Genomic DNA, 15,596 nt, shown 5'->3' with positions numbered 1-15,596 from the left:
ACCCTTAGTCCTTCTGGGGCTGGGACACTTGTCACATGGGTAGGGTGAGCTTAGGGAGACAGTGTCCTTCTGCAAATGACTGCTCAGGAAGGTAGAGCTGTTGTCGCGGCTGGTCTGAGGGAGAATGCAGACAAGCCCTTGGGCCTGAAGAAGGAAGAGGCCCTGAGGGTCTCAGGCTCTGCTCTGCGGCAGAGAACTTTGGAAGTCTTTTCCAGCAGGCGTCAAGGACCTAGGCAGGCACCTGTGTCTCTCGGTGACCGGTGGGATTAGACTCTGGGGGTCTTCAGAAGCCTCGAGATGCCTGGATATCGGTTGTTCCCTCCTCCACAATCTGGTTTTAACCAGCCATAGAATTCACATGGCAAGCCGGGCGGTGGTGGTGCACGCCTTTAATCCCAGCACTCGGGAGGCAGAGGCAGGAGGATCGCTGTGAGTTCGAGGCCAGCCTGGTCTACAAAGTTAAGTCCAGGACAGCCAAGGCTACACAGAGAAACCCTGTCTCGGAAAAAAATAAAAAAAGAATTCATGCTGGGTGTGGTGGCGCACGCCTTTAATCCCAGCACTTGGGAGGCAGAGGCAGGCGGACCATAGTGACTTTGAGGCCAGCCTGGTCTACAGAGTGAGTCCAGGACAACCAAGGCTACATAGAAACCCTGTCTCGAAAAACAAAACAAACAAACAAAAAAATTCACATGGCCACCTGGTTAACAGTGGGCCCCTCCAGGCCCCATCACTTCAGTGCTGCTGGACCCTTGTCTGCCATCCTGCAGTGCAAGATTGGATGTGGACCTGGGTGGCCAGTGGCAAGCAGCAAGGTGCAGGGGCCTGAGGTTCCCAGGAGGCTAGCTCTGCTGAGGTTCAGTGAGAGGCTGAGCAGTTGGCCCCAAGTCATACAGCAATGGCATGGTGGGAGGTCACCCCATACCCACTACCCAGTTTTTGAATAACTACCCTGAGCTGCTCGGAGGGAGGGTATCTCCAGGGAATCCTGCCTGTTTACAGGACCCTGTGGCTGCTCTGAAGACTTGGCTGTAGCTAACTAGTTCCCAGAGAGAGAGAGAGGCAATGTGCCCTCTGGTGGTCAAAGCGCTGAAATGACTAGAAGTGAGGACAGAAAGATGGCTAGGTGTGTGTGTGTGTGTGTGTGTGTGTGTGTGTGTGTGTGTGTGTGGGAGGGGACGTCCGAGGGAAGAATGCCCCGTTCTTGCAGGAAACCCACCTCAGCAATTCCTCTCTTTCCTCAAAACTCTGGTTTCAACGCCCCCTTCCTCACCCCCAGCAAGCCGATCTTATGGCATCAGAAACATCCACGGTCAGTCCCGTTCCCCCGCCCCCGCTCCGCCACCCGCGTGGGGCTGAGGTGTTCTGTGTGCATTTCCGAGACGGTCGATGAGATGTTGAGTAAACAAGCAGATACATACAGGAACTAACCTCGGGGACACTCTGGGGCTAGCCAAACAACGCAGGCTTCATTCACTCCTCGAGGGTCGCACAGGCTGCCTGCAGGCTGGAGGATCCTCCCTCTCCCAGACAACGGATCCCTTCCTCATCCTTATCTCCAGCGTTTTGTGGGGACGCCTGATGTGTATCATCCAGATGGAATATCCCTTCCGCCCCGGCGCTGTCCTTACGGCTCTCAGGGGGGCACATAAGGCTATGGAGAGGGGCTGTAGAGACCGCCGAGAAGATGACATTGCAGCCGAGACTTGAACACGAGAAAGACAGGTGCACGGGACTATGGGGGACCGTGCGCTTGGAGAGGCACAGAGAGTGCGAGCAAATGGCATCAGAGGCCAGCTGGCCAGGTGGGCCGCGCGGGGGCAAGGACCAGGGGAAACGGAGGCCTGGCAGGTTGAGGGACAGGGGGAGTCCCGTAGGCCCCAACCCTTGAGCGACCCCGCTCCGCCTCCGTACATAGCTCACGGAGGTCTCTACGTCCAATGCCGGCCCTGCCGACTCACAGCCTCGCACCTGCCTTCGCGCTCGCCCATCCTGGTTGCCAAGGAGACGGCCCGGCAAGCTTGAGGCCCCGCCCCGCGCAGGCTCAGCGGACCCTACAACCGGTTACCAAGAAGAGCCACCTCGCCACTTAGTCCCTGCGCCACCCAGTCTCCCATGCCTGACCTCTCCCTGCCTCCGAGCCTGGCTTCGCCTCCGAGAATCGTTGCCAAGGAGATCCGCCATCGCGCCGTCCTTGAACTTCCGTAATCTTCCTGCCTGACTCCTCCCCTCCTCCCGGTTGCCAAGAACGCTCGGCCCCGCCCACATCCGATGGGACACGCCCCCGAGATGCTCTGTCGTTTTTGACCCCGCCTCCGTCCCGGTTACCTAGGAGACAAAGCCCCGCCGCCTCGTCTGCAGGCCCCGCCCCTCACGCCCGGCCCCGGGTCTTCGGCTTCCGGCTCTGCCTACTTTGTCCTAATGCGGCCACCGTTCTCCCGGAGACGGCCCCCGCAGCGCGCTGCCCGCGTTCCTCCGCGAGCCCCACGCTCGCCGTGCGTGCCGTGCGTGCATGCGTGAGCGTGCGCGGGCGCGTCGGCCGGCGAGGGAGTAGCAAACGGCCGGCGGCAGGCGCCGCGCGGGGGGCGGGCGGCGCGGAGGCGGCGGTGGCCATGGCCGAGGCGTCGCCGCAGCAGCCCGGACGGTACTTCTGTCACTGCTGCTCGGTGGAGATCGTGCCGCGCCTGCCGGTGAGATCCGGACGGGAGGGCGGTGGGGCTGTGCGCGCGAGGCTGGCTAGAGGGGAGATTGGGACCCGGCGCGATGCGAGCGGCGTGGCGGGTAGGTCCGAGAACCCTGGGCGGCGGCGAGTCACCCCGTGGCGGGGGGGACGGGACACCCGGTGGGGATCGGAAGCCGAGCTCCGCTCCGGGGACGGCCGCCGAGCGCGTGGCCGGGACGCGGGGGCGCGCAGCGCGGCCTCGAGCGCCCGCCCGCCCGGGGCCTCGCAGCTGCGCCCAGAGTAGCCGCGAATCCGACGGCGGAGCTTGAGGGTCTGGGCCGGTAAGCCCCGGCCCCACCTGGCTGTTACAGGCCTTGTGTTATTGCTTCCATGTGGCTTTGACGGGCTGCAGCCCCGCGCCCCAGTTCCCACCTGGGTGTCATCAAGCCTCCCTGCTGCTTCCTGGTAGCCCCGAGGACCCTGCCTGTGTGTCCTGCATCTTAGCCAATTCAAGCTGGGTTTTGGCCAGGCGCATCCCAATCCTGCAGGCTTCCTGAGAGTGACTGACTAGTTCTGTGCCCGGGGTTCCCAGACCTCCCCTTTTCCCAGATCAGCGTGGCCAGCCCCGTGACTGGTGGCTAGCTCTTAGGTTTGTTTCTAGGGCAGCACTTTATTGCTTCATACCCAGGTGTGAGGCTCACTCTCGGAAAGGAAAGGTTCTCCTCCCTGGCCTTCCCGGGCCAAGCATGGAACATGCTCCTCCTTTTGGAGAAAAGGAAGTCTGCGTGGATCCTGGCAGATGTGGTACCTAATCTGGTGTAAGCTATACTGGTTCCTTGCAGAGATGGTGGCGGAATGGCTTGTTGGGGTGAAGGGTGGTTGGTGAGAGCTGGTGTAGTTCTTTCTGGTCTCTCTGCACATTACCCCTGGGTGTTGACATTGTGGCATTCCTCAGGGCAAGAATTCTTCTACATGTGAAGTGTGGCACTGGTGGCTCACGCCTGTAGTCCCGGCACTCGGGAGGCAGAGGCAGGCGGATCGCTGTGAGTTTGAGGCCAGCCTGGTCTACAAAGTGAGTCCAGGACAGTCAAGGCTACACAGAGAGACCCTGTCTCAAAAAACAAAAACAAAAAAGAATTCTTCTACATGTGATATACAAGAATTCAGCTTGGCGAGTCCAGGATGGCCAAGGCTACGTAGAGAAACCCTGTCTCGAAACACCAAAAAAAAAAAAAAAAAAAAAAAATTCAGCTTGGGCCAGGTGTGGCGGCGCACGCCTTTAATCCCCAGCACTCAGGAGGCAGAGGCAGGCAGATCTCTGAGCTGGAGGCCAGCCTGGTCTACATAGTGAGTTTCAGGACCGCCAAGGATACACAGAGAGACCCAGTTTAGAAAAGAAACAAACAAAAGGCGGCTTTAGAGGGAGAGTGGAATTTGGGGTGCCATGCATGCCAGAGATGTGGGAAAGTCCCTGATGGTCGTTTCTGCTTCTCTGCTTCCTGTGCCTCCCCACATCTGCCTTGATTTCCCTTCCCCTCAGTATTAGGGACTGTGCAGCCCCTGAGCATCATTGTGAGCTCTGGGAGACGGCCTGAGCCCGTGTGCACTTGGCTGTTGGTTTACTGGTTGAGACCATGTGCCTGGCCAGGGCCATCCTGCGAGCCCAGGGACCCGGCACTGTGTTTGCAGGGACGGGTGTTTAGACAGCAGCAGGCCTGGTTTTTATTTCTTTGGCTTTTGGAGACAGTGTTTCTCTGTGTAGCCCTGGCTGTCCTGGAACTCATTCTGTAGCCCAGGCTGGCCTCAAACCCAGAGATCTGTCTGCCTTTGCCTCCCAAGCGCTAGGATTAAAGGTGTGCGCCACCACTGCCTGGCCAGCATGGGTGTTTTTTGTATGAGCACCTGTCATGCTAAGGGAGCTGGGGCAGGTCTGCGGCCTCCGTGGTGTCGCCCAGTGCACATTACAGGACAGGCTGTTGTGTATGCAGTTACAGTGACGGCTGCTGCTCAGACACCTGAGTTGGCCTCCAGAGACACACACTTCCAGTGGTGGCGTTTTCACAGGGCCACAGGCACTTGGTGTCATTAGCTGCCCAGTATGCTACACATCCCAGACCAGCAGCGCCTCTTCGGGTCTCTCTAACACTGTGGTCCTCAGCCTTCCTATTGCTGCGAACCTTAACATAGTTCCTCCTGTTGTGGTGACCCCCTACTTCATAACTAATTTTGCTACTATTGTGAGTCAGGTTATGTAAACATCTGATGTGCAGGTTATTTGATATTGGACCCCTGTGAAAAGGTTGTTTGACCCCCAGAGGGGGTTGTTACCCACAGGTTGAGAGCCACTGTTTTAATGGGTAACTTGTGTCGGTGTCTGTGCAACTATGGCTGCCAGAGCTTCAGGGTGTTGGGGAGATGGCTTGGCTGGGAACCTGTCAGCAGGAAGCAGGGGAGTCAGCCAGAGCTGAAGGCTTTGGGCGGTACGAGCCTAGACTTGATCGTCTGCAGGGTGTGTTAGTGGAGGCCATGTGATGTACAGGTGTGGACACGGAGCATCCATGGGCAGGCACCTGAGGCCTGGCTCTCACTTTGTCTGCTCACTGTCCCATGGGCTGGCGATAAGGAGCTGATGCCTGCTGCTCGTGTGAGCACAGCGCCTGGCGTGGGCTGAGCATGAGAGGACCTGGCTTGGTCCCTGGGCAGAGCCATTCCTACAGACAGGGCCCCAGCATGGTAGAGGGCTTCCACCTTTCTGGTAAGAGCTAGTGCTGCGTGGACTCGTGAGACAGGTAGTGGCTAGCTGCATGTTTGAGTGATATGAGACACACATGTGCCAAAGCATGACGACTCCAAACTAGGAGCCATGGGCACGCAGCTGTGTCTGTGGTTTCCTGTGCCTCATATGCCCGTCAGCTCTAGAGCTGCTAGTCTGTGCAGACCAGGACCAAGGCAGTGACACTGGCCAGAGATCCTTGGCAATCAGTCCTCTCCGGCCCACCTCAGCCCCCACCTTCCCCATAAGCACTCAGAATGGTCGTTCGGTGTGTGTTACAAGGGTCGCCCTATGTCTTGTGGCTGTCCTACAGTCTCAGGTCTCTATCATGGTGGGGGTGGGGGTCTTCTTCTCAGGACAGGATGTCATTTGGACCAGGCAAGGCAGAATGGCCTCTGATGGGTGACCCTTGGCATCAGCTTCTGTGAAGGGTGCCTGAGAGACATTTGGCAGTTGATATGAGCTGACCCCAATTGTGTCCCTGGCTGTGGCTAGTGAGGGATGGCTGGATGTGGAGGTTGAGGCAGAGAGTGTGCCAGAGCATATGTGTTCTGATGTTGTACTGTGCCGGGCAGGGTGGGGCTGGTCTGACTTCTGCCTCACCTAAGGTGGGACCACCAAGCTCTGGCGAGCCCTGCCCAGTGCCTGCTAGCTGCCTTAGGTCAACTGAGTCACGCTGGCGTTGCCCTGGTGACTAATGGCGTGCCCCTTCACATATTCATGGTAGCACATTCAGCTGTGGAAGTGTGTCTGCAGGGGTGGTGAGCAGGCCTCGTGTCAGATTGCCCATGGGGCCACCCTCCCTAGAGCGTGTGCCATGTAAAGCCCACTGGTCAGGCCTGTGGCCACTTGCTTTAGGGTCTGTTCTGTCAGCAAGAGGCCTTTGGTCTTGGCTGCCTGCCTGCATCACTGCCTTAAAACTCAATAGCTATGGCCTTGTGGGGAGCACACTCTGCACCTGTTGGGGCTACCTGTGTGTGCTGGTATCCCTTGACGTGTCCTCTGAGGCTGAGGGCTCTGGCTACAGTTGCACAAGTGTGGCTCGCAGTTGGTCTTAGGAAGCATTGCCTGTTTTCCAAACTTTCTCTTGCTTTCCATACGTGGGTCCTTAGCTGTTCGTGTCCCACCATTGTGTGTCTGAGAAGGGACTGCAGGTCCCGTCATTGTGGGGTACACCGTGGCTCTCATCTTCTCTGGGACTGGGAGGTCACTAGAGGAACCTAGGCTTGGGGAAGCCTGGCAGGTCTGCAGCTGCTGAGGCTGTGGGAGGCCATTACTGTCCTTGCTGCCCTGTGTCCCTCGGGCCCAGGTACACAACTCCCTTATGTTGCTTGGGATGGGTCGCCATACTGACCCTGCCTCTCCCACAGGATTACATCTGCCCGAGGTGTGAGTCTGGCTTCATTGAGGAGCTTCCAGAAGAGACCAGGTAGTGAGCAGGGCTGGGGGCTGCCAGGGCCTGGCCATCCCTGTGCTGAGGATCTAGGAGGGGCTTCACAGCACCTGACAGGCTCGCTCTTGCTCTCTCCCCAGGAACACAGAAAACAGCTCCGCCCCCTCCACAGCCCCCACCGACCAGAACCGGCAGCCATTCGAGGTGAGTCAGGTCGCTGGTCCCAGGCCCTCCCCTGCCCTGCAGGTTGGCACATACCCGTCCCACACTTGGTGCTCTAACTGCCCTGACGGTTGTCTTCCCATCTGTGGGCTTGTTAAAGAACTCTCTGCCTTCGCGGTCTGTGGCACTGGCAGGCTCACTGCATCCTCTCCACAGAATGTGGACCAGCACCTGTTCACGCTGCCCCAGGGATACAGCCAGTTTGCTTTCGGCATCTTCGATGACAGCTTTGAGATTCCCACGTTCCCCCCTGGGGCACAGGCCGATGATGGCAGAGACCCTGAGAGCCGGCGAGAGAGAGAGCACCAGTCCCGGCATCGGTACGGGGCCCGGCAGCCCCGTGCCCGCCTCACGGCCCGGCGGGCCACTGGCCGGCATGAAGGCGTCCCCACGCTGGAAGGGTGAGTGGCCTGGTGTAGCTGGTGAGGGCCCCACTACCACAGTGGGACAAACAGACATGGGGCAAGCATGCTCTGCTGACCCTGCATCTCCAGACCCCCCTCAGGGCCTCGCCTGGCTTCCTATGGGAGCCATTTGGCCACCTCTCTCTTTAAACAGGTCTCAAAGAGCCTGGGTCACCCACAGCAGCTGAGTGCTGCACCCCAGCCCCTGTGGGCCCACACCCTTGGGGCCATGCTCTGTGGCTTCTGGCTACTGGGAGACCCTGTGAAAAATGACTGCCTCCCATTGCACAGGGGGCACATGCCTGTCACCCCAGCACTTGGATGGTGGAAACAGAACGATCACTTCCAGTTCAAGGCTAGCTTGGTCTGCTTGCTGAGCTGGAGGCCAACCTGGCCTCCAGAACAAGCCTCTGTCTTGTGAGGTATGCTGGCCACTGCAGGCCCCTGTGACACTGTCTCTCCCACAGGATCATCCAGCAGCTTGTGAATGGCATCATCTCCCCAGCCGCTGTACCTAGCCTGGGCCTTGGTCCCTGGTGAGTAGGGGACGGGTGCCCGGCCCCTCCCACCCCGCGCCCCCTGACCCGGCCTCTCCCCCCCAGGGGCGTCCTGCACTCGAACCCAATGGACTACGCCTGGGGGGCCAATGGCCTGGACGCCATCATCACACAGGTACAGCGGGCCATTCAGCGTCACTGGGGGCCAAGAGGCCAGCCTCATGACGCGGATGGGCGTCGGCTCTGCACCGCTCTGCTGTCAGACAGCTCAGTGGCTGGTCCCTCCTTCCCCTCCCCTCCTGAAGGATGTCTGATGCCCTGGGTGGGCAGTCTCCTGTGCCGGAGCTGTACACCTCAGACAGTCCTGAGGCTTAGTGGGCCTGGTAGGAGCCGCCCATGGGAACCGTGCCCCCCTCAGCCAGGCCTGGTAGGAGCCGCCCCATGGGAGCCGTGCCCCCCCTCAGCCAGGCCTGGTAGGAGCCGCCCATGGGAGCCGTGCCCCCCTCAGCCAGGCCTGGTAGGAGCCGCCCATGGGAGCCGTGCCCCCCTCAGCCAGGCCTGGTAGGAGCTGCCCATGGGAGCTGTGCCCCCCAGCCACGGCCTCTTGTCTTTCAGCTCCTCAATCAGTTTGAGAACACGGGCCCCCCACCTGCCGACAAGGAGAAGATCCAGGCCCTTCCCACAGTCCCTGTCACAGAGGAGCACGTGGGTATGCTCGCTGTGGTGGGTGGACAGAGTCCTGGGGACCTCCCTGCTGTGGCCTACCTCTCACCGACCTGCTTCCTCTGCAGGCTCCGGCCTGGAGTGCCCAGTGTGCAAAGACGACTACGCACTGGGTGAGAGTGTGCGGCAGCTGCCCTGCAACCATCTGTTCCACGACAGCTGCATTGTGCCCTGGCTGGAGCAGGTGACTGTGCCCTGCACTCCCAGGCAGCCCACAGGCATGGACCCTACCTGACCCAAGCCCAGGCGCCCTGCTTCCTTCTGACCCCAAGCCTGATGGACACACTTAACTTAGACCCAGTCACAGCTCTGACCGTGGCCCTGACCTGCTTGCCTGCCAGTCAGAACCCTTGTGCTCATCCTGACTGAAATCCTGACCCAGCTGAAGCTCACCTGACAGCACCATCCCTTAGCTCTGAGCCTGTCCTTACGATGCCCATCTCCAGCCATGGCCTCTGACTGCTACTGGACCTAAGGCTGACCCCATTCTAGCTCTGGCTTTTCTCTGCTCCCAACCTGGGTCAGAGTATGTTAGTGCAGTGCTTTGCTGGCCTTGCTGATGGGCCTGTATGCTACCCTGAGTATCTGCCATACGGCCATCTTACCTGGACCCAGACCCTGACTTTGCCCCAAGCTCAGACTCTGATTCTGTCACCCTGACTTTAATCCGAGTCTGACCCTGAGCCAGGCAGGTCATGACCCTGATTTTAACCTTGTCCTGACCCCAGTCTAACCCTCCTCTCTCCTCAAGCACGATAGCTGCCCGGTCTGCCGCAAGAGCCTCACTGGACAGAACACGGCCACCAATCCCCCGGGCCTGACCGGAGTGGGCTTCTCCTCGTCCTCGTCCTCGTCCTCGTCCAGCTCGCCCAGCAACGAGAACGCCACAAGCAACTCCTGAGTCCCACTTGGCCATCCCCCCGGGGCTCAGTCATCCCACACCCCAGGCGCCCCAGCACCGCCATGGCCGTGGACTGGAGGTGCTGCTCCGTGGCGGCCGGCAGCACCTGGCGGGCCCCAGGCTGCAGTAGGCTCGGACTTGGCCATGGCCGCTCCTGTTTGGAGGTGCACACGTGGGCCCCATGTTCCCAGCGGGCGCCTTCAGTCCGTCTTTAACCTCACCCTCCAAATGTTCAACGGCAGAAGGGTTTTTATGATTTTAAATTATTACTGCTTTGAAATAAATGGACGTTTGAGCCACGTGTGGCCATGCATGATCTGTGGAGTCAGCAGAACTGTCGCCAGGCCCAGCCCGCCACCTGGGAGGCCGGGCCAGCACCCAGCCAGCACCGGCCTTCGGGACCACGAGGGTGACCAGCAGACCCAGGAACAAACTGCTCCGGCAGACGACTTTTTTTTTTTTTTTTTAAAGGGAAATGTGTGTTATCTGGAAAGCTATTTAAAATACACCTACTCAAAAAGCAGAGCCCATGGCTTGGCGTCTTCCTTCAGCCAGGGTACCCATGACTGCCTGGTGGGGCAGCTGTAGGGCGGGTTTGTTCTGACAGAGGCCTGGTGGGACCCAGCCCTCGACGCTCTTTGCTAGGAGGCAAGATTTGAACTGCTGCTCTCAAGAGCTGCGTGGGTGGGAGGCCACCTGGTGAGTGACCACGTGCTGGGCCTGGGACCTGTGACCCTTAGTCTCATACCACTAGGCTGCTTCTGCTGGGGTGATGGACCCGGAACCTCTCTGAGGGCCCACCTACACCACGCCACCATTGCCATGGATGAACAGGCGCTAGCCCTCTTGCTCCCAAGCTTCCATGGAGGAGACACGCAGCCCGCCCATCCTGCCCTGAAGAGCCCAGAGGACCGCGTGCTGCTTTGTCCCCATGCTTGTGCTGTTGTCCTCCACACTGCCATGGTCTGGGGTCGGTGGTGCTTACCTGGCAAAGCCTGCCAGCCACATCCCACCTTGAGAGCCTCAGAGCAGGTGACCAGGCCGACCGAGATTCCCTGGAGATGCTGACCCGGCACCGTGTCATGCCTGGGACAAGCAGCCGTGCACGTCAGCCATTGTTGATGGGTCAGACTCTGACACTGGCCTCCCCAGGCTATGTTCTAGGTGACAGCAGGCTGATCCCTCCTGGTGAATCCAGGAAACTCAGACATTGAACATATCCCAGTATCCAGAGGCACCACATCAGCCTTTAATCCCTGCACTGGGGAGGGAGAAGCAGGTGGGTCTCTGTGCACTGGAGGCCAGCCTGGTCTACTTAGTGAGTCTAGGATAGCCAGGGGCTACACAGAGAAACCCTGTTTCAAAAAACAAACAAAAAAAAAACAAACAAAAGTAATAATAATATTAATTTTTATGTGTACGGGGAACAGGGTCTGTGCACATGAGTGCAGGTGCCTGCAGAGGCCAGAAAATGTCAGCGCCTCTGGGGTGGGAGATAGAGGTGACAGCAGACCCCCTAGTGAGCAGGAAGTGCTGTTAACTCCCGCCCCTACTCTGTGTGGAATATGTGTCACTGTTCCTGCTGACCTGGGTGGGCCCTGCTCTCTGCCACAAGTCCACCTTGTCTTTACCTCATCCACCTAGTGTGTCCCCATCTTCAAGCCTCTCCGTGCTGTGCCCAGAGCACACGTCAGGCAGAGCCCGGCCTTGCTCTCATCTCCAAACTCTATGGATGGAAACTGTCAGGTGTGTGGATCTTGAGAGGGGCCCTGCTCTGTCTCCCTGGGTGCCTGGCGGCCAGCAGGCACCCAGCTTGTGACACAGAGAAAGGCATGTGTAGGCTCAGGGTTCCTGGCCTGGGCCCCTTGCTGCCCAACCCCAGATCTTCCAGGCCCTCTCTCTGTGCCACCCAGGCCTCCTGAACCATCAGCAGGCCCTTCAAGACGAGACCAGCACTGGCAGGAAGTGTGTGGACAGTTGGTGCCGACGTGTCCGCCTGCCTTGCCGGGGAATGCCCTGGCCATCCAGTGCCAGGAACATGGGTCGGCCGCGGTGCCTCCAATGTCTTGAGGCGTATGTGTTGTAGCCGTTCTCCTCAATGCGCTCCTGGAACCTACAGTCCACAGAGCAGGCCCGCTGCAGGGCGGGTGTGGTGAGGCTGGACGTCTGCCCCACCAACCCCACCAACCGTCACCACCCAGTAGCTGCCCACTGCCCGCCCGTCACTCACCGACCCGTAGAGGCGGCCCCTGCGGTTCATGGCCACATAGAAGCCCGAATACACAGCCTTGATCACCACAGTGCCCACACGGACCGAGCGGATCTCAACAATGCCTGCACGGGAACAGGGGGGCATAGTCGGGCAGCAGCCACACTGGGCTCCCCAGGCCCCATCACCGCTGTGCCCCCAACTCCAGCTGCCATGGGCCCTGGAGACTAGACACGGCACTTCCCTGGATGTAGAGGAGTCTGTCTGCAACCTCCGGGAGCTGAGGAACAGGCTGGCCAGCAAAGACCTGGGGAGCCCCGCCGTCATAAACAACGCGTGGGCACCAACTGTATGCCCTCTGCTTCATGGAACTTACACAACCGTGGGTGGGCGATGCCAACTGTACCCGCTTCCAGAAGAGAAACAGGCCCAGGATAAGGAAGAGCCAGCTTTGGACCTCGGCTGTCTGTCCAACCCGCCGGGAACATCCCCTGACAAGCCCCGCCTGGCCGAGTCCGGCTTTCCTCACAGGAAACAGCCCACTCCCACTACAGGTCTCTGCGTCCTGTCCCTCTTTGGAAGCTTGAGGGACCAGGCCGGGGACATAAGTCACAGCACCCTTCCACCATCCCTAACCCCCTATGGAATTAGTGCATTTGCTCCACTCCAGAGGAGGCTGGGGACCGTGGGCCATCTTGGTTAGCATCGCGTGGTAACTACCAAGTTAAGGAGGGAAGTGCCCCGTCCACACAGAGCCTGTCACCTATCACCCCATCCCTAGTGGGAGCAAACTCAGTACTGAAAGGCCAGGTCACTCAGCTGGGCCTCTTCCCCAGCCTGGGGCCACCCCGCCTGGCTGTGCTACCACGGATGGACCTGCCCAGCCAGTCCCCTGTCATACCCTCGTCCTGTGTGGCCTAATGAGGGCCTTGGAACCCAGATGAAAGCCACTGGGATGGGCAGTGCCCTGTCACCTGTCCAGGGCCCAGCTCAAACCATCCCAGGAACTCCTGCCAGAGTTGAGCACCAAGGAAGCTGGTTGTGACCATCAACCCCGGCTCCCTCCTCACCACCGCCTCTCCTCCTGCCACATACATGCCACAAGCAATTATGGAAGGCCATCTGTATGCAAGGCAGGGCTCCAAGCAGACCCAGCTCCATTCCTGGTCTCTTAGCAAGACCTTGAGATCAGACATCTGTCCCTCTTGCCTCCTTTGCCAAATAGGGGTGTCTAGCAACATAGGGAATCTCACTTCAGGCAGGTCCCAAGGGGCGGGAATCCCGTCTCATCAATTTGCCCCTGTACGTGGGCCAGTGTCCCCACCCAGCGGTCCTTGCTTTGCCAAGGAGGAGCCCCCACGGGAGGTGTGCCCATCTCGCCCTGCTGCCCCAGCACTCACTGTCCTGGCCGTGCCGCCAACGCGTCCCCTGCACACGACCACCAGGGTCCACACGCAGGAAGAAGTGGGTGGAGGAGAAGAGGCGGCGCCAGCGCACGTCGCCCTCCAGATGCGGGTACCCGCCCGGGGCGCCCGGTGCCCGCGCCAGCAACAGCCAGACCAGGCCCAGCCAGAGGCGGCGGCGCATCCCGACCTGTGCCCGGCGGCGCGCGGTGGCCCGGCTGCACGGTCGGGGGCGTGGCTAGGGCCGCTGCGGTCCAATAGGCGTGGGGGGCGGGGCCGCCTCGGATCCACGCGCGGGGACGGTGCGCTCCTGTTTGTCCCCCTAGGCAAGTGTTGGTCACCCCTGGGGTGCGGGTGCGGGTGTGGAAAGGGAAACAAAACGAGATCTCAGAGGAACAGAGATTGAAGACAGACCAGAGATGGAGAAAGACTGAAAACAGATCACGAAGAAACAGAGACAAAAGACACTGATAGAAGACAAAAGAGGTACAGACAGACGACCAGAGAGACACACGCTGTGTAAAAGATGGACAGGTGACAATGAGGTAAACCAGATTTCAAGTCTCAGTCTGGCCAGCCTGGGCTGAGCATGCACAGGACAGCGTCGCCTCCTCTATGTAGAGGAGTCTGAGGCTACCCTTGCGGAAACCATGCAGGGGAAGAGCGGGAGGTGAACGGTAGGCAGAGTGGACAGATGCGGGAACCTGTCTTTGGGCAGGAGGGACATACAGGTATGTCACCACCCACTTTGAGCACTGAGGACAAGGACAGCGTCTGGGCAGCAGAACTGGGGCAGTGTGTCCACCCCCACACCTGCAGCCACACTCATGCCCAGGAGACACCGTGGTCACCCGCACCTCCAGCAGCCAGTGGCTCTGACCGTAGGTGCAGTGACCTTCCGATGCAGTCTGGAGTCACTGGTGCTGGGGAACCTGGGCCCTCAGTGCCAGTCCCCTCCCCCTAGCCCCAGGTGGCACCTTTAAATAGCACCTGGGTGAGGTTCACTGACAAGTTTACCTTTTGGGGAACCCTCTGGAAAGACAACCAGTCCTTCAGGATGCCAGGATTCCTTCCTGGTGGCTCAGTAGATCCCGACTCTCCCTGCACCTGGGCAGGTCACAGCAGAGGGTGGTGCCCAGGATAAAAGGGACCAGCGTGTCCCTATGCCTGGGTCCAGCTGGGGCTCACACTGCACACACACAGCCCAAGGCCCTGTGACTCCTCCTGACCATCCACACCTGCGAGCTTCCTCTGTGAGGAGGGCTGGCAAGAGGATGTCAGTCTGGAAGGATACACTGAGAAAGGTACCCTGGAAAACACAGTACAAGGGCACCTAGCCACTGTTGGCATATGTTGTTGTTGTTGTTTAGGTTTTCCAAGACAGGGTTTCTCTGTGTAGCCTTGGCTGTCCTGGACTCACTCTATTGACCAGGCTGGCCTCGAACTCACAGAGATCCACCTGCCTCTGCCTCCTGAGTGCTGGGATTACAGGGTTGTGGCACCACCCCCAGCTTTGGCATATACTTTTAAAATCTATTTTTGTTTTGATTTTTTTTGTTAATTTTAAATTTATTATAATTACATCCCGATTGTTATCCCTTGTTTTGGTTTCTGATATCTCTTTTTCTCTTCTCCACTCCAATCTCTTTCAATACCCCAACACCAAGTAGGAGAGAAAGTTTCCTGAGAAGAAGGCATGTTGTTTTCCTTGGATACTTTTTGTTGTTTAGGGTCATGGGTTCCTTGGGGGTAAATCCAATCCTCATTTCAGGACATCTTTTACTTTTTTTTGTTTGTTTGTTTTTTTCGTTTTGTTTTGTTTTTTGAGACAGGGTTTCAGGGTTTCTCTGTGTAGCCTTGGCTGTCCTGGCTTTTAACCTCTCTCTCCAGCCCTGAACTCGCTTTGTAGACCAGGTAGGCCTTGAACTCACAGTGATCCGCCTGCCTCTGCCTCTGCTTCTCAAGTGCTGGGATTAAAGGCGTGCGCCACTCTGCCCTCAGTTCACTTCAGGACATCTTCAGCTTTTTGTCAAACTGCATCAACAGCAACCAGGACCAGCAGCCTTACTCCTCAGAGCCGACCCTCTCACCTCTCACCTCTCACCTCTCACCTCTCACCTCTCACCTCTCACCTCTCACCTCTCACCTCTCACCTCTCACCTCTCATCTCTCACCCCCCACCCCCCATCCCCCACCACCCCGTCTCTCTCTGGTCTGGCATTTATTGCCACTGGCAAAGACCCCGCTCCCACATGAGGCAGTTCACAGCTGACAAACATCATGTGCCCTCTCATGAGATGGTTATCAGCTGTGGACAAACTGGAGCCGCCCCCATAGCCCACACCTGGGATTAAAACAAAAACATGTGCACATATCACAACCCAAAACTTCCACAGCAGGCTACTTTTG

The 15,596-nt window shown here is 58.8% G+C and overlaps 2 protein-coding genes across 4 annotated transcripts; one reads left to right on the top strand and one right to left on the bottom strand.

The window, feature by feature from the left end:
• The first annotated feature begins 2,585 nt into the window (after positions 1–2,585).
• On the top strand, positions 2,586–10,105 carry Rnf126 (ring finger protein 126). Of its 2 annotated transcripts, none has more exons than XM_051139613.1 (9): positions 2,586–2,690; positions 6,806–6,864; positions 6,969–7,032; positions 7,207–7,451; positions 7,922–7,990; positions 8,057–8,126; positions 8,567–8,660; positions 8,743–8,858; positions 9,426–10,105. In XM_051139613.1, the coding sequence occupies exons 1-9, from the start codon at positions 2,613–2,615 to the stop codon at positions 9,573–9,575; spliced, it is 945 nt and encodes a 314-aa protein (XP_050995570.1). In that variant the 5' UTR covers positions 2,586–2,612; the 3' UTR covers positions 9,576–10,105. The 2 variants fall into 2 exon arrangements, with proteins under 2 accessions (XP_050995570.1, XP_050995571.1); XM_051139614.1 differs by having other exon boundaries at positions 2,680–2,781.
• A 1,313-nt stretch (positions 10,106–11,418) lies between these two features.
• Fgf22 (fibroblast growth factor 22) lies at positions 11,419–13,391 on the bottom strand. 2 transcript variants are annotated; one of them, XM_051139610.1, is made up of 3 exons: positions 13,185–13,391; positions 11,806–11,909; positions 11,419–11,711 (listed from the first exon to the last, which is right to left on the bottom strand). In XM_051139610.1, the coding sequence occupies exons 1-3, from the start codon at positions 13,369–13,371 to the stop codon at positions 11,514–11,516; spliced, it is 489 nt and encodes a 162-aa protein (XP_050995567.1). In that variant the 5' UTR covers positions 13,372–13,391; the 3' UTR covers positions 11,419–11,513. The 2 variants fall into 2 exon arrangements, with proteins under 2 accessions (XP_050995567.1, XP_050995568.1); XM_051139611.1 differs by having other exon boundaries at positions 11,533–11,688.
• Between the last annotated feature and the right edge of the window lie 2,205 nt (positions 13,392–15,596).

The sequence above is a fragment of the Acomys russatus genome, chromosome 31 (assembly GCF_903995435.1).
Source record: "Acomys russatus chromosome 31, mAcoRus1.1, whole genome shotgun sequence".
NCBI classification, from domain to species: Eukaryota; Metazoa; Chordata; class Mammalia; order Rodentia; family Muridae; genus Acomys; species Acomys russatus.
This window is presented reverse-complemented; position numbering and strand designations above follow the sequence as displayed.

Coding starts and splice junctions, on each gene's coding strand:
- Fgf22 (XM_051139610.1), bottom strand. CDS start 13,371: ATGCGCCGCCGCCTCTGGCTGGGCCTGGTCTGGCTGTTGCTGGCGCGG. Junction 11,910..13,184: donor TTGGCGGCACGGCCAGGACA/GTGAGTGCTGGG, acceptor GTTCCCGTGCAG/GCATTGTTGAGATCCGCTCG. Junction 11,712..11,805: donor GGGGCCGCCTCTACGGGTCG/GTGAGTGACGGG, acceptor CCCGCCCTGCAG/CGGGCCTGCTCTGTGGACTG.
- Rnf126 (XM_051139613.1), top strand. CDS start 2,613: ATGGCCGAGGCGTCGCCGCAGCAGCCCGGACGGTACTTCTGTCACTGC. Junction 7,452..7,921: donor GGCGTCCCCACGCTGGAAGG/GTGAGTGGCCTG, acceptor TCTCTCCCACAG/GATCATCCAGCAGCTTGTGA. Junction 8,859..9,425: donor TTGTGCCCTGGCTGGAGCAG/GTGACTGTGCCC, acceptor TCTCTCCTCAAG/CACGATAGCTGCCCGGTCTG.